At 44.6% G+C, this 23,820-nt stretch overlaps 1 protein-coding gene across 1 annotated transcript in view; it reads left to right on the forward strand.

The window, feature by feature from the left end:
• Positions 1-750: 750 nt before the first annotated feature.
• The window catches only part of DLGAP3 (DLG associated protein 3), a 39,237-nt gene continuing 16,167 nt past the window's right edge, over positions 751-23,820 (forward strand). Inside the window, exons 1-5 of the mRNA XM_063311849.1 lie at positions 751-1,773; positions 12,152-12,357; positions 13,443-13,557; positions 16,345-16,588; positions 19,115-19,455. Coding sequence (XP_063167919.1) covers positions 751-1,773; positions 12,152-12,357; positions 13,443-13,557; positions 16,345-16,588; positions 19,115-19,455 — 1,929 coding nt within the window. The remainder of the gene's footprint in view (positions 1,774-12,151; positions 12,358-13,442; positions 13,558-16,344; positions 16,589-19,114; positions 19,456-23,820) is intronic.

Consider the following 23,820-nt stretch of genomic DNA (forward strand, 5'->3'; position numbering starts at 1 on the left):
CTAGGTGCAAAAAGTCTCAATATCTAGTCCCTCATTAACCACAGACAGTTTCAGAGTGACTTTCTCTCTCTGTGACAGAGAGAGATCATTCTCTTATTCCAAACAATCCCATAAGGTTGTCACGGTGGGGAAAAATAAAAGGAGAGAGCATTGTATATCCCACCTTGACTTCCCAGAGAAAAGATAGATCTAATAAATAAATAAATAAATAAATATTAAAATGTAACAAACATCATGAAGTCAGCAGGGGCGAGAAAAGGGATGGGAAATAAGGAGAGTATCCACAGGCAGAGGTACTACACTTCCTTCCTCTGCGATAATTATACCAACCTTCTCCAAGTGTCTTGGAGAACCTAGTTGAGAAATTTTGCAAGTTGCAGTCCAACACATCTGAAGAGCATCAGGCGAGGAGAAGCTGAGCTATCTTAAAAACCAGAGGTAAGGATGGTTCCTTTGCTTGGCCCCTTGCCATGGCATTCACAGAGATAGAGGAAGTATGCTTTAGTTAAACCATCTGTGCCCAGCTAGATATTAGCTCGGTGTTGCCTCTCTGACAGCAGGTCTCCAGGAGTTCCCATGGCAATCCTTTCCAGGCCCAAGGATGGAACCTGAGATCTTTTTCATGACAGTTGTATCTGTGGCCTTGCCTTTCTAGGTTCTAACACTATCTTTTTTGTAGGCGCTGGGTCTTCCTCCACCCACAACTCTCAGAGATCAGGATGAGTGGCCTACTTGCACGGTGATGACACCATGAAGAGCTACCATGGGGACCGCAACCAGTCACGGGAACATCCTTGCCACTGCATCCCAGAGGCCTGTGAACAGCCAATGGAATACATCCACCATAGCCAGGAATCTCGCCAGCCATACCTCCTCAGCCCCAGTGAGCCTTATTCCTTGGACCACTACTGCCCATCCCGGAGCTCTGCTGACACTCCCCTCAGCCTAACTGAACCCCTCTCTGCTGCCAGCAGTAGCAGCACCTTTCCTAGGATGCACCACACACCTCAACAGTACGACTCCTGTGACGAGTGCATGGCGGCCGCCCATCCTTCCAGCAAGATCAACCGGCTGCCCCCCACCCTCCTGGACCAGTTCGAGAAGCAGCTGCCTCTTCACCACGACGGCTTCCACACCCTGCAGTATCAGCGGGCCAGCAGCACGGAACAGCCGCGCAGCGAGAGCCCCAGTCGCATCCGACATCTTGTCCATTCTGTCCAGAAGCTCTTTGCCAAGTCACATTCCCTGGAAGCCCCATCCAAGCGGGAGTACAACGGCACCAAGATGGAAGGGCGGGGCACAGAGGGCGGGTACCACCACCACCACCCTCACCACCACCGCCAGTCGCGACACGGCAAGCGTAGCAAAAGCAAAGACCGCAAGCTGGATTCCTCCTCCTCTTCTTCCCGCCATCGGAACAAGATGATGGGCTGGTGGAGCTCCGACGATAACCTGGACAGTGATAGCAGCTACATGGTGTCCGGAAGACAACATGCTGTTGACCAGAGCACCCAGTACTGTGTGGACACCCCTGAAAGTGCCTTCCGAGACTTGACCTTGAAGGGTCTCAAAAGTGGAGGTGGGGAGGGCAAGTGTTTAGCCTGTGCAGGGATGTCCATGTCCTTGGATGGTCAGACTCTCAAGAGGAGTTCTTGGCATACCATGACGGTCAGCCAAGCACGGGAGGCTTATCCCAGCTCAGGAGGAGGCCCAGAGAAAGCCCTGATGCTTCAAGAGGCCAAGGCCAAGGACCGGTCCTATCATTATCTTCAGGTAAGGAGGTGGGTAGACTGTCCTGGGAATTCATTTTCTATCTCCAATCCTACTTTCATGAGTTATTCAGATACATAACTCTACTGAGGCACAATTGCCATCAGTTTCGAATTTCTGTGTCTACCTTCCGCAATCTATATTTGGATTACAGCTTTCAAATTCTTGCCATTATGGCCAGATTCATCTGGATAACCCCCAGCTGAGAAAGTTCGTTCTGTATCGTTGTCATATTCAGCCTTTTCACTGTGGGATGACACAGTCCCACACTGAGTGGGAGATCACATTAGACAAGTCCCAAGAACTCTTCAACTCTTAACACTCCAGGGGTGTCTACAGGGGGAACAAGCTTACAAAATAAGCATTGTAATGTCACGATGCCAGCTCAGCCCTTTCTGTCTATGCATCAGGGTGATGCGCAAACATGTGTAAGAGATGCAGCTTGCGTTGCAACATTACAACACTAACTTTGTCATTCTGATGAAGCCATCAGATTCTGCGGATAATTCTGTAGTGTTCTGTCGTCCAATGGCTTGTTCATACAACACATTTTGCCAGCTCCAATAAAGACCTAGCAGATACTTCCACACAATATGGGAACCCTGGCTAGTTTTAACCTTGCTTAGACTTTTTTTGCTCGTTTGTTTTTAGTTTAGCATGCTGCTGAAGACCATTCTATTTTATTAATTTATGGTTCAGCATCTAACTCTAGAAACTGAGTAACAAGATGGCGAAGCAACTGAACATTGTATTGTTCTGTGTTGGAAGGGAGAAAAAGAAGGCTTTTTCCCATTTTGCTTTCTAAAGATTCTGGAATAAACCCCGAGACTGCACATGTGCAGCAAGCTAGGTTAAAACATGGTTTGCTAGTTTATAGCTGAGCGTGCAGTGTGAATCCAACCACTATAGGTATTTGTGGCTTTCTTTGCACAACACACTAAATTAGGCTAAAATGGACTTAGACAGAAACTACTGTCTTAGCAGGCCATTTCATTTAGTTGGACATAGTATGATAACCAACAGTTGTTTTATTAACCCAGATTTAGAATTCAGGTTGTTCTGTGAATGGAGACAGTTGAATTAATTTGGTAAAATGGGGACAGGTAAATAATGAGTGGACAAGTTGGGCAAGCAGAACCAGCTAAAGGAATAGAAACAAGAAGACAGAGCAGGAAAACTGGAGTTTTGACCCAACCAGGGATGTCCACAGGACATGGTCAAAAACATGACGATGGTGGCCATGATGGTGCAATCAAAAGTCCACCTGTTTTTCTTGTGCAACACACATAAAAATGGGTGGAGCTTTGATTGCACCATTGTGACTGCCATCTTGACATTTTTGACCATACTCTATGGATCCAACTTATCTGGCATGGCAGACACCAGGCTGGAAAGCTAGGCTGGGCATGGTCATTCTGGAAAATCCATGTCCTTTTGGGTCTCCATCTCAAAAGCATAGTGATGCCCTTTGACTTCCTTTGTGTTCTCTTGAGTTGGTACACTCCTTGGAGAGAAGGGGAAACCCAGTGGCCCATTATTGACACTGGGACACATTCAGCCAAGACAAATGATCCCCCACACTCAAGACTTCTCTCTTTTGAGTTATCAGAGTCAGGGGATGTGAGGGTTCATCCAAACCAACCCATATCAGTACTTACCATTTAAAGCAAGACATTTCAGCAGGTAAATGACAACCCCAGTAGCTGCATTTGTGTTCACACAACACAGTTAAGATCTGGCATATACATCTGTGCAGCACACTTAGCTTGGTTAGTTTTAACCTTGGTTTGCTTTTATGGTTTGGTGGGCAGCATGAGCCTAACCTCTTTAATTTATGGTTCACCACATTGTACAAACCTAGAAAATCAGTCAGCTCAATAACCAGCCTGCGGGGTGAACTCATCGGCTGAGAAAGACGCAGCACTCCAGGGGTTGATTCCCTGGTATAAGCAGCAGAGGAGAGGGTTTACACGGTGGCCTATTGGCCTATCCCAGATTCTGTAAAGATTTAAAAACTGCCAAAATACTGCATGGATATTTCTATGGAGTTACCATTTCAAGCATGGGTTCTGTCTAGTTAATTCATGGGGGCTGTGCTTGCAGTATGAGGGATGCCCAGGAAGGGTGCAAGAGACTCCTGGCTACCCAGCCTATTTTACCAAGCCAATTTTTTTTAATCTGTTCAATCGTGTCCGATTCTCAGAGACTGCCTGGACAAGTCCCTGCAGTTTTCTTGGCAGGTTTTTCAGAAATGGCTTGCCATTGCCTCCTTCCTAGGGCTGAGAGAGAGTAGCTGGCCCAAGGTCACCCAGCTGGCTTTGTGCCTAAGGCAGGACTAGAACTCACAGTCTCCTGGTTTCTAGCCTGGTGCCTTCACCACTACTCCAGACTGGCTGATATAACAAGCCAATAACAAGCCGATGACTGGGACAAATCTCCATCCATCCAATAATTGGGCAAGGTCTGGAGTTTGGGTCTCTTTCTTCAGAGACGATCTTCGCCATTCTCCAGAATTTTCTTCTCTTTCTCTCTCCTTCCCCCTCCTTTTCCCATGATGCTCTACAGTTCCACACCTTGATGTTGGTGATTAGAGAAATGTCAGGGCTATAATAGCCTCTTCTGCAAAAAAGAAAAAGAAAAAAGAGGGAAAGCAGACAAAAGGAGCTAGGGAGGCAGTTATCCCTTTTAAAAGACTGAAGATTTCTGAAGAGCTGGATGCATCAGCTTCTCAAGGTATCGAAGCTCTTCCAACTGCCCGGCTGCTTTTGCTAATAGTACCCAAACAAACAATTAGCGAGAGCTACTGTTCCTAGCTTGCCTCTCAGAGAACAGCTTTTGCACGGGGGTGATCAATGGTCTCCAGTTGCTAATGAGGAAGAAAACAGAATAACAAGGGCAACCAGGAAGAAGGTGAGGATGGGGGAAGAAAGCTGAGGCATCAGGATCCTTTAAAGGCCTCTGGGAGAAGACAACGAAAACTTCTTTCCCTCATCTGTTTTCTCAAGGTCGAGGCCCAAACATGACCAGGGCTGCAAGACCATGACCATTACTGCAATGGAGAAAGGGGAAGGGACCACATGAAGCAGGGTTTTAAAGGACACTAAGTCTACAAGCCTCACTTTCTAATCACTTTCAGAAATTGCCTATTAACCACCTTAACGCTATTAGAGACCTTCAGAACGACAAGTTAGAAAAGTTGCCAGGTGAGTTTATGTAGTGGTTAAGGTGCTGGACTGCCATCGGTGAGACCCAGGTCCAAGTCCATCCTCAGACACAAAAGTTTGTTGGGGAACTTGAACCTGTTCCTCTCTCTCAGCCCAAGAACCACAGTGGTATAGTGGTGTAAGTGTTGGACTAGGAGCAGGGAGGTTCAGGTTCTAGTCCGTCCTCAGCAATGAAGCTCACTAAATGACACTGGGCTAGCCCTTCCCTCTCAGCCCAACCTATCTCACAGGGTTATTGTTTGTGGAGGCAAATGGGAGGAGGGAGCATTAAGCACACCACCTTGAGCTCCTGAATGGAATATAAATAACAAATAAAGTGTCAACTAGAGTGCAAAACGGATTGGATTACATGAGATGGGTATTGTGGACTAGCACATATTCAGAGCACCGTGTTGGGAAAGGCTGTTCTAGGTCAGTGCTGAGGGTATTTATATAAACCTATTGTCTAGGATTCCACATGGCCTATCTAGAATAATTCTGTAAGATCTTCAAAGGTCTTCTGAAAATTTTGGGTGGTACTGTGTTGCCTCCTGGGCTACCAACTTACTTTGCTTCATATTTAAGTACAGTCAACCCTTGATCTAATGGTCCAGTGGGGGAAGAGATTCCATTAAAGCAGAATGTCTGTTATTTCTGAATGAGATTTTATGCATGTGTGTTTTACGTATTTTACACCTGCGTAAAATGGCAAACATGTCATGTACATATGGTGGCAAGTTTTGTCCACTTAATCCAGTCTGCCAAACTGAGGCCTGTTAAATCAAAGCTTTCCTTTTTTGTTTGTCCAAAATTACACAATTACATTCCTTCCTATGTTCAGAAATTTGAGATCTTGAGCTGGTAGTCCCAGCCTACCAATCTGTCAGATTCCAGCTAAACTTCAGTATAAACCTGGCATAGCTTAAGAGGGGCATTAGAGCTTCTCAGTATGATATCTGTTTCACTCACTAAATCCATGACACGAACTCCAGCTTATCTTCTTGATATGATATTTCTCCAATCATCCTTCCCCTATCTGGTTGTATGATGAGTCTTTGGGGCAGTGGTGGCTTCTGGGGATTTCTGAGTGTAATCATTTTTAATTATGACAAGCTGCTAGGAGAAAAGAAACAGAGCTTAGATAAGCAGTCAAACAGGGAATTCTTGACGGCCTTGTGAAATGGACAAGAATGGCATCTTTGGTAAGATCTGTTGTGAAACTGGCTAGAGAACAGGCAAAATTTCCCACTTCTCCTTGTACCTCCCCCAAAGTGGGCAGGAAAACATTTCTTTCACTTTGTAAAAAAAAAAAAAATCCAACATCAAATGAAATGGAATGAAGATATTCTGAGTCAAACCATGGCACAGTCTCAGAAAACAGAACTTTTAAAACACAGCAGCAGCTGAAGTGTTATTGGTTGCCAGGACCAAAAGAAAACTGTGGCCTTTGGTGGATTTTCTATTTCTCTCCTAGCCACAAAGTGTGTATCACATGCTCACAGTCTGGATCCAGCAGACACTGTACGGTTGTATGCAAGCCTACTGAGATGAAAAGGCCAACGGTACCACCATTCTCATATTGATCTCCCCTTGATCACAGCAGCTCTACTTTTTGAAAAGTGTAAAACAGAGTTGAAGTGTTCCAACTACAAAATATTCTGTTCCAACTTCAGAACACTGCTAAGAGGGAAAGAGAGATTTCATTTCAGAAGAAGAAATTGTTTCTGTCTAAGATCCCTTTTCCTAAGCCATTAATACTTAATAATAATGAAAGGTGGAAGGGAAGGGAAGAAGAGGACAACCAGCAGCAAGGTGGATGGACTCAGTTACAGTGGTGATTGGCGGGGGAGGGGGGAGGGGGATGAAGGATCCAGTTAGGGACAGATCGTCATGGGGAAAATCAATCTATGTGGTTGCTAGGAGTCAATAATCACTTGATGGCACATAATCAATCAACCAATCATGTTTAATAAATATTTAAGGGCAGATAATCAGAGATCACACCTTCTTCTCTTACAAATCATAAAATAATCTTGAGTAACACATCTTTATTAATATAGACTTTCCTGAAGTAGTATACTATGGATAAGATAACATTCCCCAAATAATCAGATTCTCTGGGCAAAGCATTTTCTGTCCCTTTCCAGAAGTCTACTCTATAAGAAATACACCAGGAATGTATTACTTTAACACCCTACATTTTATGGTTTGCAAACTCTGATTTCTGCTGAAGTGATAGCGGCAGAGTGATGAAGTAGGATGCTTTCTATCAAATCTGAGGTCAGTTTCTTCTCTGAAACTTTTCTGCATTTTATTTGTCCTGTCTGTCCAATTTTTTTCTTTAAAACTTTTCTATGTTTGATTCAAGAATGTCCTTATGCAAATTAAAGTTTGCAGGTGGTGCTTCTACTGCCTCCCCCCAAACTTTATGATTCTAAAATCATAAAGTTGCTTAACTTTGTTATGAGCCAATATAGCCAAAATAACTCTGGTTTCCACAACAAGCTATTTATTTTTTATAGTTAATTCATAAGTCTTAGTGTAAAAGTCACTACTCCAAATTTAATTGGACTTAGATCAAAATCTTATTTAGCTTTTTGCTGTTTATTTCAAATTCTTTAAGTTCTTAAGCTTGTAATTAGTTTTTCTTTTGTTCAGAGTTGAAGCTAAACTCACCTGGCAACTTTTCAAACTTGTTGTTCTGAAGGTCTCTAATAGCTTTAAGGTGGTTAATAGGCAATTTCTGAAAGTGATTAGAAAGTGAGGCTTGTGGACTTAAGTGTCCTTTAAAAGGCTCCACCACTGTTGCAAGCAACTTGGGTAATCCATTCATCTCCCAGTGCTCAAACCCACAGAAGACCGCTGTCCTGCAGTCTCCTCTCAAGGAACAGCCATCTGGAGCACATGTGGGTGATCGCCTATCCTTTCCTTATCTGGAGAGGTTCCAAAGAATTGGTCTACTCACCAGTTCTTTGATCTTTGCCACGGCTGTCGGCTCCCCTTTCCTGGAGACATCTTCAGTTTGCCATGCCTTAGCCAAGCATATTTTTGAAATTGACCTAAAACAGGGACATAGTCATCCTTTTCTTTTTTTAAAAGAGTGAATCCTTAAAGACCAGCTCTTGACAATATTATATGGCAATAGGTTTTCTTTTGTTTTGTTTTGTTTTTCTCCTAGACATTTTCTGATTCAGATAAACTGAAATAGTGGCAGATAAGGGCAATGAAGACAATCAAAGGACTGGAAACTAATCCTTATGGGGAAAGGGGAATGGGTACGTTGAATCTTGAGGAAAGATGATTGAAAGGGGCTGTGATCACACTCCTTAAATAGCTGGACCGGAGGTCACACAGGAGAAGTTCAAGAGCTGTTCGCTATTGTCCTGGATTGCAGGACAAGGAATAATGGCCTCAAATTGCAGGAAAGTCAAATCCAGTTGAATGTTGGGAAGATTTTCCTAACAAAGCAGTTTGACAGTGGAATCAATTACAAAAGGAGGTGATGGACTCCGCTTTGTTGGAGCTGTTCAGGTGACAGCTGGACAGTCATAGATTCACTATGGATTCTTGCACTGAGCAGATGGGTGGATTCAGTAGCATAAATGGCTCTTTAAAACTCCAGTATTCAGTTATTTCTTTTTTGCTGAAATATTGCTTACATTCCTAGTTTGATGCAATGGACAACCTATTTCCACTTAATATCTCCAACTATCTTACAAACATCTCCTACCTGGTACTTCCCAGAAGTGTTGGTATGGCCAATCCCAGAATTTCTGCAAATTGTAATCCCAAAACATCTGAAGAGTTACTAGGTTAGAGAAATTCTTCACAAAATCCTTTGAAATAGATCAATAGAAAACTTTATCTTCATGAGGGGTCATAGGATTCTGGTAATGAGGGACAGAATGGAAAAACGGAAGAGGCTCAAACCCCCTCTCAGCTCACTGCAGATATTGTTTTCAGCCTCACCTACTTTACCAAGTTGTTAGGAAGATAAAATTAAAGACAAGTATGCCCATTTTAGCAATTAGAAGAAAAGTTTCTTAGAAGTGCAATTAATAGTAATAATGTTGGATTTGGTTCTTCAACATTTTCTTTCTTTCCATCTACATTCTGTGTGTGTGTCTATCATATGAATGTCCTCTGAAAATATCCAGGATATGGCAACTGCCTTGAATCAAAAATTGGATGGCTTTGTACCATGCACTCAACTTAATTACTGAATTAACCCATTTTCTGGGCTGGCACAATACAATGAATCTTAACCCAACCAAAGGGGCTAGAGCTAAGCCACAAAAAAATTAAGATGAACACTAACAAAGCTTGCCATGATGAGCAAAAACTGGATCATTACCTGACCTGGTTAAGTAAATTGTTTGAACAGAGCAGTTAAGTTTCCCTCTCTCTCTCTCTGAACACCTATCCATTTTTTTTCATGGTTTGTTGTCTCTTAATTAGTTTAATTGCCTCGACCATAGGCCAAAACAGAGCAAGGTAAGAAATAAGGGGGGAGGGGAAAAGAAACAACAATTAAAACTATTGGTTAACTACTTACTGCATGAGCAGCTACTGATTGGCTTCCATCTGTCTGCCGCAAAAGCACACTTTCTGTGAAAATTCATGTTCAACAAATGCCAAAAATTGTGATGATAGATAGAGAGAGAGAGAGAGAGAGAGAGATGATAGATACAAATCAGATAGATAGATAGATAGATAGATAGATAGATAGATAGATAGATAGATAGATAGATAATACAGATCAGATAGATAGATAGATAGATAGATAGGGAACAGAATTTTGGGTAGGTTGCATGTACATGTGTGTGTTTGTGCTATTTCCCCTGAAAATGTATTTATGGAAGTGGAATACTGACTTTGACACTGCGTCCTAGATCCAGCATCACCTCTGCAACATTGTTGAGGCATCTGCTGCTTCAGGTGGTGCACCTTTTCTTGAAAAATCAAATCTGAATCAAATGAACTCCCTCAAGTCAGTTTCCCATTCAGTAACTGCAGCAGAGTTTCCATGGTGTTGCCTTGGAAAAGTATTCAGATTGATTGATTGATTGATTGTGCCATCAGGTTGTTTTCAGCGTCTGGTAACCACCTAGATAGATTTTCTCCATGACGATCTGTCCCTAACCTGGTCCTTCAGCACTTTCAATGGTGCCTCCATTGCCACTGTAACCAAGTCCATCCCCCTTGCTGCTGATTGTCCTCTTCTTCTCTTTCCTTCCCTGTTTCTCAGCATCAGAGCCTTCTCCAGAGAGCTGGGTCTTCACATAATGTGTCCGAAGTAGGATAATTTGAGCCCGGTCATTTGTGGCTCAAGTGAGAACTCTGGGTTGATTTGTTTTATGATCCATCAGTTTGTTTTCTTGGCTGTCCACAGTATTCTCAGGAGTCTTCTCCAACACCAAAGTTCAAAGGTGTCAATACCATTCCTATCCTGCTTCTTTAAAGTCCAACAAGTATTCATAAACTGTCCATGTTGCAGAACGTAGCAGTTCCATTGCTCTCAAGTGGATCCCATTTAGAGCATGTTACTGCTCATGTCAAGCCTCCTCCTGTGTGATCCTGCCCATAACATGAGACCTGTGATGTTCCAAGGACAGGGCAGTGGGACCGATCCACCCAAGCACAGGCAATAAGGGAGTGCCTCATCTGTAGAGAATTTAAAAACCAAAGGGACTAAGTGTGCCCCTTGTTGCACCTTTTGGTGACTTGGCAAGAGCCTCCTTCTGCTGAAGACAACAAGGTGGATCTCCAGATGGTTGGCAGAAGATGTGGAGTCATATCACTGCTGCTGGCATGCTGATCAGTTGTTGGCAGTTGGTGGTGCAGCACAGCGGCAGAGATGGAGGGTAGGGTGGTGGTGGTGTGGCTGGGCCACCCTGGATCCTGCAGCTGCTGCTTAGCCCTCTGATCCACTCTGGGTGTCACATCCACTAAGTACACCACTGCATGAGACTATATACCAGTGGTGTCTTATGTGGCACCTTGAAATGGCTTCCAGTCTCAGGGAAGAAAAAATAGGGCCTTGCTGCTGTCCAAGAAGAAAATTTTCTCCCCTCCAAAAAGCTGTTCCTTCCTGATGGTATTTTGGTGGGCAATGAAGCATTCTTATCCTGCTTCACTTTGATGGTCTTAATGGAAAGATTTTTAAGACACCTTCCCTCCGATGTTAAGATCTTGGCTTTCATTTTTTACATTTAACATTCATTTGTTGGTTTGAGGGCCAAGAAAAAGGAGGATGGTGGGAACAGCTTTCACTGCGATGTTCTTGGCTCATTAGCATTCGAGGGAATGGCCAAATACAGGTAGTCTCTGTTTAGTGATTGCCTCGTTTAGCAACCGTTCACAGTTATGAAAATGATGAAAAAGTAACTTGGTGACCAGTCCTCACATTTACAACCTTTGCAGGTCTGTAAAGCAAAGAACAGCTGGAGTAAGGTCATAACCACAGTTTGCTTTCACACTTAGCGACTGCTTTGCTTAACAACCAAGTTGCTGGTCCCAATTGTGGTAGCTAAATGAGGACTACCTGTAGACCTGTATGTTCTGAGAAGCTGAAAGCAGGCCAGCAGTCATGGCTTCTCACAAAGGGCTCTTGGGAACTGTAGTTTTGAGGGCACTCAAGGCCCATCCCTGAGCTTCTCTCAGGGGAAGCCATGACACCTGAACTGGTATTTCAAAAACAGGATTAAGGATGTTGGTGGAACAAGTTGGCACTCATTAGAACCACCAAAGATGCGTCAGATGAAAAAGAGTGCTGGAGAGGAATCATAGAATCATAGGGTTGGAAGGGCTCTAAGTGGTCATCAAATCATGAACATTGCAGGATTTCCTACACTAGCCCCAATAGATGACTTCCAGCCCCTGTTTGAAAACCCCCAGTCAAGAAAAAGAACCATCCAATGGGTAACCTGTTCCACTGATTGACAGCTCTTACAGTCAAAAAGGAGCTAAGATCAAAATGATAGTTAAAGGATGGGATTTAGATGGAGACTTTTTAGTAAGCTGATACAAAAGGAACAGTGAACCTCAGCTGCTCACTCCAATATTGTAACTGCATTTCATAAAGTCTGCTTTAATCACAGCCAAGACGTCCCCTATATCTACCTTTTGATCCCAACATATCATGCACTCTTCCTGTACAAAGTCTCTTCTTCCTTCAGGTGCCACAGGATGACTGGGGAGGATACCCAGCATCAGGGAAGGATGGTGAGATCCCCTGTCGACGGATGAGGAGCGGCAGCTATATCAAGGCCATGGGAGATGATGACAGTGGGGATTCAGATACCAGCACCAAAGTGTCTCCCAAGGAGGTGGCCCGGCGTGAGGGGTACCGCCGTTCATCCAGCGTAGATCAGGCCAGAACCAAGTAAGAAATTAGGAAGGGTGCTACTATTTCCTAGATTCTACAGGGGAAATGCTTAAGAAAGGGCAAACATTTAACTGAGCTGTGGTCTACAAGTAAAACATTATCTCTTAACCAGGAGCAAGAAGCCACAGGAAATATGAGTGGGGTTTACTGATACCAGTAGCAGAACTGATATATTGTGGAGCTAGACAGAGTGGGTAGGGGTAAGAGAAGCCAGCAGGAAATGCAATCGGCCTTTGCTACAGCTCTTCCTTCTTGGGTTGCTGTCCCTCGGCCTGATGCCTGCTCAGGGAAAGCACAGGAAGAGGGGGTGGCAGCAGAAGTCAGCTGGGAATGTGTTCACTTGTTCTGAACTCAGATTCACTGCCAGTGATTTCTCCTGACCTAAGTGGTACGTGGGAAGCCTGATGGAGTTGAGCAGGGGAGGACAAGGCTGGCCTTCAGGACCTCGGATAGCTCCAATCAGCCAAAATGTCCCAACCCGCTTGAGTGCCTGTGTCCCTCCTGGGCCAGTCTTCCTCTTCCTTGACTCCACCCCTTCCTGAGCAACTGAGAGTCAGATCCAATCAAAACTTCATTATGGTAATTGATGAGAAAGACCACAGCATCTTAAGGACAGTCCTCTCAAGTCTACCTACCTGGCCATTTGCTCCCTCCTTCTGCGCTGCCCTGGGGCTAGGATGGCGCCATGCCAGGTGCCCCAAATTCTCCAGAAGTGCTCTCTTCAGCAGCCCAGCTTCCCTACTGATCAGCATAGCGTTGAGGCCAAGCCTGGGTTCAGAGTCCATATAGCTGATACTTTGTCTTCCTGATTCACACAGTTCTCATTCTTAGTGCTAAGTCCTGGTAGCTGCTGAGGTGTTAAAGCCACAAGATAAGAGTTCCTTTTATCAATATTTATTGCCATCTTGAAATTAAGCTACTAGTATCCCAATGCCTCTGCAAGGAATCTGCCTATTTTATAGGAGCAGGGAACTTGCCCGTATTAAACCAACCTGTCCATTCAGCATCCTTTCCATATGTTCTGCTCCTGTCCTGCTTTGGGGGTTTGTTCAGAAACCTTTCTTCCCCATGTCTCTCATTAGGTTTGCAAGTAGACACTATTCTGACTCATATATCTGTAACTGTCCCAGCTGCTGCACACCACCCCGAATCCGGCCACGGGGACAAGGGTATGGACGTTCCTTCACCACCGGGCAGGTGAGGTGGTTTTGTCTTCAGTTCTTGGGTTGTAGAAGGCTGACAATATCAATTTAGCTGAGTGGGAATTGTGTCACGTACCTTATGGCAATGTAACTGGATGACCAGGATGGAGAATATTGAAAGTCTGGGTCATTCTCTTCCATACTTGTAGTGGGATGATCAAACAGGAAACCAATTTGGGAGAGGGAGAAATGTGCTTGCATCTCATTGTCCCTATTATTCAAGAGGGCTCACAAGTCCTGCATTTGAGACAAAGACTGCAAGCTCTTCTATTTTCCTCCAGGGATGCTTTATTCAGAAATGCTCCACCAAGCAAGAAGAAAATTCCAGGTCCTCCTCCTTTGTGGAGTGGGTATCCTGGAACAAAAGCTGGACTGAGTAGCAGATCTCTGGTCTGATACCTAACTGGAAAATGGCAGTGCCATCATGTTCTGTTCACAAATAACTATGATGCAAGCCCTCTCTGTTGACCTGGGATTGCCAGTCAAAACCACTGAATTGGATTGGATACCAGAAATATCAGTCACGCTGCTTTGGCTCAAGACACCTTGGCTGCTGTTCTTTGGCCCGATGCATGGTCCCCCTCTCTGTCATCTGTGAGTTATTCACCCCTCTATGTGCTTCCTTTCCACTGGCATCTGCATGCTTTGCCATTCAAACTGCTACCTTTCATTCAGAGCACTGTATACACCAACCCATTTCTGCAGACGAGTCCTGGAATGGCTTTACGTCTCTGGAGCCAAAATCCACACTTTGCATTTCTGAGACTTCATTTGCACTGCCTCCTGAAAAAAGGAAAGAGAAATGATAAGTATCAGATCAACCCTGGGATTCATTTTCTACGCTGTGCTTTTTCTTATTGTGCTTTGGGGGAAAGGGTGGGAGGCATTGATACAAATATTTATTTATTGTATACGGTGCATTAGCTCTGCAGCATAAAAAGGCAGCCCTGGTTGTGAATCAGAGATATCTGTGTTGGAGTTGCTGGAATCGGAGAAGTTCAAAGGAAAAACATTCTTAAAATATGTCCCATTAACTTAATGGAATTCACTAAGCAATGGCACTATGGAATTTCAAAGAAAGAATTAGATGCATTAACTGAAATTAGGAGTTATGACATCTTGAGATTGGGGAGAAATTTTTGAATGATTTTTACATTTTCAGATCAATGCACAAATCAAACTCAGTTGTTCTTCAGACTTTGCACTTCTCTGAATTTTGCAAACACACCTATTATACTGTATTATACCATATTATACCATATTATACCATATTATACAATATTACACCATATTATAATATATTATACCCTGTATTATAATATTATATTAGGGCAGAGGCAGAATTGTAAACAGAAAAATTATGCATAAAGAAATGTGCACAAAATTCATAACAACGTATTGTGATTTTTTTTAAAAAAGTGTTGAACTACTGTGGAACTAGGACAAGCCAAATGTATGCACAGAAAAACGAGGAACAAAATCAAAATTGACAGATTTGCAGGAATGAGAAACAGAAAGCAACTGAAAGTAACTGTAATTGACAGATTCTCCCATCCCAAATGATGGCTAAGTGAATTGTACAGATTTCCAAATTCTTAAAATACATGCTTTTCTGAAAAATTAAAAGAAACATGACTTATCTTTTCACAAAGCAAAGCAAGCACTCATTGGTTTGGAACTAGGCTTAAGTTCATCACTGTTGCTGGCAATTAACCTTTCACATAGGTTTGAGTGGAATTGAAGTATAATTTGGTATGAATCAAAGCAGAAATTATCTTTGCATTTCCTAGCAATCCCCACTAAGCAGAATCCAAACAGCCTTTATAAAACAAGACTGATTTGCTTTTAACTTGGAACTCTGTGGTTTCATCTGAATAATCAATTCAAGCTGTAGCTCTTAGCTAATTAATTTAGGGATTCAACCAATTCAAGATTGCCAATCTAATTTACACATATACTTAACTTTATTTGTTCCACTGCTAAATCCTAGGATTGAACAAGAGTCACTGGGGATAAGTCTTCTTGAACACTGCTTGGCATAATGGGAGTTTGCACTGACTGATTTTACATCTCATCCGAAGGCATGGTTCATTTAAACACAGTTTGTTGAGTAAGCCACAATTGGGTTTACAATCCTAAACCATCAGCCATGGTCCATGAAACAAATAGTGGGGTTCAGGCAATACACTAAGATGATACCAGACAAGCTACCACATTTTGATTTAATGTGTCAAAATGAGAAACCAGCAATAGGCTTTAGTCATAATTTTATTTACTTACTTACTTACTTACTTATTCAGATTTATATGGCTGCCCACCTCACTCAAGGCAACTCTGGGCAGCATACAGCAATGAGATAAAAACAGTGGATACATAAGAACAATCATAAAAAATAAAATGATTATTAAAAATATTATTTGTTTATTGTTCACATTTATATTGTGGTAAGGGTGAATGTAACGGCGTTCCGTGAGTCATGCTGGCCACATGACCCGGAAGTGTCCTATGGACAACGCCGGCTCCAAGGCTTTGAAACGGAGATGAGCACCGCCCCCTAGAGTCGGACACGACTGGACTTTATGTCAAGGGAAACCTTTACCTTTACTAAGGGTGAATGTGACAGACAGATTTGTGAGAATACCGACCCATCAGAAAGCTGACACTCGATAGACACACTCCTTTGAGGATACACTTGGTAGGACACCTGGAATGAATTGCGGAACGGGTGAACAAGTTCAAATTCCCTCCGCTTCACCCTTCCATTCTCTCCCCCTCTTCCCAGATCAATGAAGAGTTGAACCATCAGTTTGAGGCTGTGTGTGAGTCTGTTTTCGGTGAGGTGGAATCCCAGGCTGTGGACGCCCTGGATCTGCCCGGCTGCTTCCGCATGCGCAGCCATAGCTATCTGCGGGCCATTCAGGCCGGCTGCTCCCAGGATGATGACTGCCTCTCTCTCTTCACCATGGCAACCACCGCTCACCAGCCTGGCCAACCTCTCACCAGCAGCATCCTCAAGCCAAGCACCTGTAAGTACCAAGAAGAACCTCCAGGCAGGGGTGAGCAATGCCTCCTGGATCAGATCTACAGCTCAAGAGAAGACCATCTGGTGATACAATATGATGTGATGTGAAGGAATTTAGAGCTGACCTTGAGGAAGTTGGTCTGAGATGGGTGGCGATATAAATTGAAAAAACAAACAAATAAACAAATAAATAAATGAGAGAGCTGTTAAGGAGGGGCTTGGAGAAGAGGTTACACAGTCCAGAGAACTGTGAGAAAGAAACTCAGAATAACCCCACCTTGATTTTGTTGAGTCTAAGATGGGACAGAGAGAAACTTGGAGAGGCTTTCCAAGAGGTAAGAGTCAAGTCAAGAAGAAGACCCTGTAGAGTTTCCAGGAATGTTACTTTGTAGGGTAGAATAACAGAATCTTGAAAGCATATCAATAGTTATTTTGAGTTTCTTTTCCACCTTTCCTTCTATCTCGGGACTGTGTAATCCCTTGTCCAAGACCCTCCTTAATGGCTCACTCATACCTTCCCCAAAGTCAGCTCTACATTCATTTACATGTAGAGGTAGTCCTCACTTAACGACCACAGTTGGGCTGGAATTTAGATCACTAAGCGATGCAGTCATTAAGCAAATCCAGACCCAATTTTACGACCATTTTTGTGGTGGTTGTTAAGCAAATCACATGGTCTTTAAGTGAACCACTTGGCCATTAAGCAAATCACATGGTTCCCTATTGATTTTGCTTATCAGTAGCTGGCTGGGAAGGTCAAAAATGGTCATCACGTGACAGTGGGATGCTGCAACCATTGTAAATGTGCAGTGGTTGCCAAGTGCCTGAATTGCAATCATGTGACTGCGGGGATGCTGCAATGGTCCTAAGTCCAAGGAATGGTCATAAGTCAGTTTTTTCAGCTCTGCTGTAACTCCAGATGGTCACTAAATGGACAGTTGTTAAGCAAGGACCACCTGTAGCAATATTGCTTCAAGGAGTGGGGCCAAGAATTTTTAGCTTCTGGGGTCTTCTTTTGCATTTGAGGATCCTGAGGACAAGGGTAGGAGCAATCCACCTCCTAGCAGCTTTCCACTACCATATATTTTTGCAGAAAAAAGGGGAAAAATTGGCAGCTGATCTCCAGCATGGTGGAATTGCAGATGGGGAGCTGAGCTGGACCACGTATGCAATATATATTGTCCATTCAAATAGGGGGACTAGCGGATGGATCACTTAGCATTGTCTCCACTGGGGGCACACAACCAATCTCAACCCTGCCAAATGTTACTGCTGAATTGTGAGCTCTAATGCGACAAAAAGGTTCTATTAGTAATACAGACAACCATATTAACTGTACTGAATTTCAATTAAAACCAAGGTTTGCTTTTCTCTTGGCCCCTCCCTCTTCTGCATTCTAGACCTGCCCACTTTTTAAAGGGCAATACCCAATATGCCACTCAGAGGTCTAGTGGGGCTTTTAGTCAGAAAAAGACTGCAGGGACACAGTTCAGGGGAATGATATGGCGCTCCCCACGGTTTTAAGCAGGAGGCTCTCCCAGAGAATAGCTACAGATACTTGCACTAAGCCTAGAACCAGTTCTGCTGACAAACCACCTAATCTCTCACTCTCATTTTCAGGAATGTAGAATCCTATTTATTGATCATAAACATGACTTACTTGTTTTTGTTACGAACCAATTCATATTAGCTGGCATTTGTACAGGAAAGAATAAAGACAAAAATTGACCAAGTTCTGTGTCCTGGACCAACATTATCAATAAACTGGGTCTGTACATATAATGGACAGAAGGAATGACCTTGAGGAACAGGAGGAAGAGCTGCAACCAATGATCAGATAAGAGAAATCGGAGTCAGGGCAGAAATGTAATCTGAGAAAGCGTCTCAGACTTGACCTTCCCTAGTTCTCATGAAGATGAAGAGGGAGGGGGGAAGCACATTCAGGCTAGCAAGATTGTTACTATAACCTTACAAGAAACGTAGTATTAGCTTGTGTGTCTTTGGTTTCCAAGTCTGGTCTGCCATGGAGGGTTGACCTCCAGTCTGAATGCTCTTCCCCCTTCCCTCACTTTATCTTCATGAGAACTAGCAAAGGTCATGTCTGAGATGCTTTCTCAAATTACATTTCTGCCCCGACTCAGATTTCTCTTATCTGACTGTTGCCTTGATTGCAGCTCTTCCCCTGTTCCTCAAGGTTATTCCTTCTTCCCGTTACAATAACTTATTTCCAAAACCAGGCAGCCTTGGGACAAGGAGGTTGTGATGCCAGGGATACAGCCTAGTAGGTGCTAATGAGCAGGGCCGCAACTAGGGTCTGTGTCACCCGGGGCAAACATGGATTCCGCACCCATTTTGGCACCCCCACCAGCACTCATTTTGGTGCCCCCCCAGTGCGGTGCCCGGGGCACATGCCCCGGTTGCCCCCCGCCCCAGTTGTGGCCCTGCTGATGAGAGTGCAGCCTCCTTTTCCACTGGCCCATTTTGCTTTCTTTTCTTCTCTCTTCCCTGCTCAACCCCAACCTCCATATAGCTTTTAGTTACCGGAAAGCTCCACCTGTCCTCCCTTCAGGAATCAAAGCCAAGCCCCTCATTGCTGTTACCACCCAAAGCAGCACCGAGTCTACCCATGACAGTTTCCTGCCCAGAGAGATCAACAGAAGCCCATCCTGGGCCAAAGAGGCCACCAAGCACTGCAACTCCTCCGAGAGCTTGGAAAGCACCAAGATCACTGCCATGTCTCTGGATTTGCCTTCGGTCCAGCCCCGGACTTCTCCCAAGCCCTCCACCCTTATCATCAGGACGATTCCAGGGAGGGAAGAGCTAAGAAGTTTGGCTCGCCAGAGGAAATGGCGCCCATCAATTGGAGTTCAGGTAGGTTCAGGATGGCTTGAGTACTGAAGGGAAGTTGTTTCTTGGCTGGGGACAGGTCAATGGCTGCTCGCGGTGGAAAAAGCCCTGCACGAGACCAGCCTCTCACTTTGCTTCTGCTGTAGTCAGTGACAAGCACAAACGTGGAATGCACGGCCAAGTCTTCGGTGCTGTTTCAGGCTCCCTTTGTGCAGCTTTAGCTTCCTCAGCTGCATTTGCAAGGCAAACAGCAAAAAAAAAATGTGGAGCAAGCTTGAATAAACTGAATTTTTCTTAGAAGACCCATGAGGTCTGGACTACGGAGGGTATTTCCATCCATCTCACATCCTCATAAAAATGAAATCACGCTCAAGCTTTAAGGGTATTACCCCATGCTTGCTAGACTGTGATTTATACCAGCAAAATAGCCAGTGTTGTGATCAGCAAAGAAAGGGACAAGGTATTACAGAGACGCCAAAGAGTGTTTCTGGGTCTCTACAGTCATTTCTGTACTACTGACTTATAGTGTCTTCACAGCGTGACCCGTCCATTGTTGAAGTGATGTGAAGCCTGTCCACACTACTTTTATTCTGGCATAATGATGCTTGCATTATCATTAACGACTCAAGAAGAAGCTATAAATCACTAATGTGGGAACGACATGGGTGTGCTGGAAGACACCTTGGCTATGTTCAAATGACACATTTAATCAAGCCCATTGGCAGCTGTACTTGCATAGCACACTAAACTTGAACCTTGGTTAGTTCTTTTGTGGCTTAGTGCAATGGTTGTCAGCTGGTGGTGTGGACACCAGAAGTGGAACTTGGAGTACTTCAGGTAGAACAAGGTAAAAAACTGAACGTTGATTTAACTCTTAGCCTAAATGATAAATATAATAACACCATGTCTGTAATGTACAAATGGCCTTCCTGAGGACTTAAAACATAGCAGGTTGAGAACCCCTGGCTTACTGGCTTGTGTGAACCCATCCTGCATGATTAGTCTATGCTTCAATGCATTATGCCAAAACCCAGAAAATGATCAGGTTAAGTGGGTTGTGTGAACACATCCATTGTACCACCCCATCCTCACCATATGTACGTTTCCATAGGAGGTGCACACCAAAGCTTCCTCAGACATGCTACAGTCCATGCTCTTAAGAGGAGGAGGGAGTCTGATGTAACTGCGGGCTTGAAGATGAACTGAGTGACTTGACAGTCCCTTCACACCCTTTGGTCCTGTTAATCTGGTTGCATAATTGCTTTCTAGATAGCAGCAAAACTTCAGTTCACACAGACTTTGTTAGGACAGATAAATCATATTTTTTTGTTTTCTTAGGCCTCTCACTTTTGTCTCTTGAGTGATTCCTGATATGGGCCAAAGTTTTCAGGATCAGGGTTCCTTTCCCATTGCTTTCTATGGGAGGCCTTGGCATTCTTCCTCACCTGTAACTTTTGCTGCTGCTGTTGTTGTTTGTTTCTGGAACATGAGCCCCCTTTGAGGCAGCCATGCTTGCCAAACTGCAGGGAGACAAGAGTTCACCTTTTTGTTGTTGTTTTGTTTTAATCCGTTCAATCGTGTCCTGGACAAGTCCCTGCGGTTTTCTTGGCAGGTTTTTCAGAAGTGGTTTGCCACTGCCTCCTTCCTAGCGCTGAAGGAGAGTGACTGGCCCAAGGTCACCCAGCTGACTTTCCTGCCTAAGGTGGGACTAGAACTCTCCTACCACGCCTGATTGGCTCTTGGACTGAAAGAGAGTGACTGGCCCAGGGTCACCCAGCTGGCTTTGTGCCTAAGGCGGGACTAGAACTCTCCTACCACGCCTGATTGGCTCTTGGGCTGAGAGAGAGGGACTGGCCCAGGGTCACCCAGCCGACTTTCGTGCCTAAGGCGGGACTAGAACTCTCCTACCACGCCTGATTGGCTCTTGGGCTGAGAGAGAGGGACTGGCCCAGGGTCACCCAGCCGACTTTCGTGCCTAAGGCGGGACTAGAACTCTCCTACCACGCCTGATTGGCTCTTGGGCTGAGAGAGAGGGACTGGCCCAGGGTCACCCAGCTGGCTTTCCTGCCTAAGGCGGGACTAGAACTCTCCTACTACGCCTGATTGGCTCTTGGGCTGAGAGAGAGGGACTGGCCCAAGGTCACCCAGCCGGCTTTCCTGCCTAAGGCGGGACTAGAACTCTCATACCACGCCTGATTGGCTCTTGGGCTGAGAGAGAGGGACTGGCCCAAGGTCACCCAGCCGGCTTTCCTGCCTAGGGCGGGACTAGAACTCTCCTACCACGCCTGATTGGCTCTTGGGCTGAGAGAGAGGGACTGGCCCAAGGTCACCCAGCCGGCTTTCCTGCCTAAGGCGGGACTAGAACTCTCCTACCACGCCTGATTGGCTCTTGGGCTGAAAGAGAGTGACTGGCCCAAGGTCACCCAGCTGGCTTCATGCTTAAAGCAGGACTAGAACTCACTGTCTCCCGGTTTTTAGCCTGATGCCTTAATGACTACACCAGACTGGCTCGTCACATTTTATAGGTGCCTAAAAAACATGATGCTTCTTCCAACCCAAATCCTGAACACCAGTTCAGTTCAGCTCTCCCACCGGGCAAGCCATTCTCAAGAAGACTCAAGGAAGTTGCAAGTCTCACTGCAGATCTAAAAAAACCCTCAAAGGAATGTACTTGTAGCTGACCGAATAAACATTTGCATAGTTTACTGATATTTTTCCTCTGAAGAAATCAGGCTGCCAACTGGAGCTGGGATGTTGCTTGGCTGACAAGCTTCTGCTTCAAAAAATCAGTAGGGTTATGCAGCACTTTGGTTCTGAAGGCAAAAGGTACTCCAGAGCATGCAGCTGGGTGCTCGCATAGCATCTGTTTGAAACTCCTTAAAGCAGCTGCATCTTTCCTCAGGATGCTGTGATAGGAACTGCAGCTGATCCTGAAGCTGATGCTGGGAAAAGATGTCTTTGTTTAAAGACATGAAGCTGGGTGTTATGTGAACAGTCCAAAGCTTTATTCTGCCTTCAGAATGAAAGTACTGCACAGCCCTAGACATCAGGGATTTTGTGCTCACAGATGTCAGGTTAAGTTATTCCCGAAAGGATAACTTTCTTTGCTCTGGGTGATAACTTAAGAGAGGAGCTGACTGAAGGCCCCATTGGGGAATCCATTTTAATCTCAGTTCAAATTGAATTTGCCAGTGGCAAAGTTGGGCAAGGATGCCACCTGAGCAGAGAGTACTGCTAGTAGGTGTGGGGCACTATCTGCAACAACGCAAAAACCATGTCATGCACATCACAACACAAGCCCAGGCCTTTCATATTGCATCTCAGTATGTAAGTGGGGTGGGGGTGGGGTTGTGTCATGATGTCACACGGCCTTGTCACATTGTCATCATTTGCCCACATGGCCTTTCCTCAGATGTGATGTTTCTAATGCCTTCATGTCTTACTTTAGCTATTCCAGAAGGATCCAGAAGGCCACTAAGGGAACAGAATGGTGGACTGTATAAACCTTTGGGCTGACCCATGTGGGCTGTTCTTGGAATTGTACAGAAAGTGTACATCAGTACCCAATACTTTGGATCAGGAGAAAGTTACATGGGAGGTCTTGGCTATTATTAAAGTAGCCTTGACGGAGTGCGGTTACCATATTTGGGTGAGCAACTGGGTCCCTCTCTGGTTCTCACACCAACCTACTCAAAAATCTCCATCTATGCAGGATGGCTCAGGGGATGCACTGAGCTCTGTCCGTCAGCCACCACTTTGATCTTAGCCCCTCCCCAGCACTCTTTTTTGCCTAACTTGCCTCTCCTGATTCTAATGACCACCAACAGGGGCTGTAAGTCATCTATTGGGGCTAGTGTAGGAAATCCTGCAATGTTCATGATTTGATGGCCACTTAGAGCCCTTCCAACCCTATGATTCTATGATTCCTCTCCAGCAGTCTTTTTCACCTGACTCATCTTTGGTGGTTCTAATGAGTGCCAACTTGTTCCACCAACATCCTTAATCCTGTTTTTGAAATACCAGTTCAGGTGTCATGGCTTCCCCTGAGAGAAGCTCAGGGATGGGCCTTGAGTGCCCTCAAAACTACAGTTCCCAAGAGCCCTTTGTGAGAAGCCATGACTGCTGGCCTGCTTTCAGCTTCTCAGAACGTATAGGCCTATTTGGCCATTCCCTTGAGTGCTAATGAGCCAAGAACGTTGCAGTGAAAGCTGCTCCCACCATCTTTCTTTTTCTTGGCCCTCCAACTAACAAATGAACAATAAATGTCAAAAATGAAAACCAAGACCTTAAAATCAGAAGAAAGGATTCTGAGCATCCTACGCAATCCTTAGACTTTTAAAACTCCATTGGGGATTTTTTTTTCTTTTTGCTGGTATTTTTCTGACTAAA

This window comes from Candoia aspera, chromosome 10 (genome assembly GCF_035149785.1).
Source record: "Candoia aspera isolate rCanAsp1 chromosome 10, rCanAsp1.hap2, whole genome shotgun sequence".
Classification (NCBI taxonomy): domain Eukaryota; kingdom Metazoa; phylum Chordata; class Lepidosauria; order Squamata; family Boidae; genus Candoia; species Candoia aspera.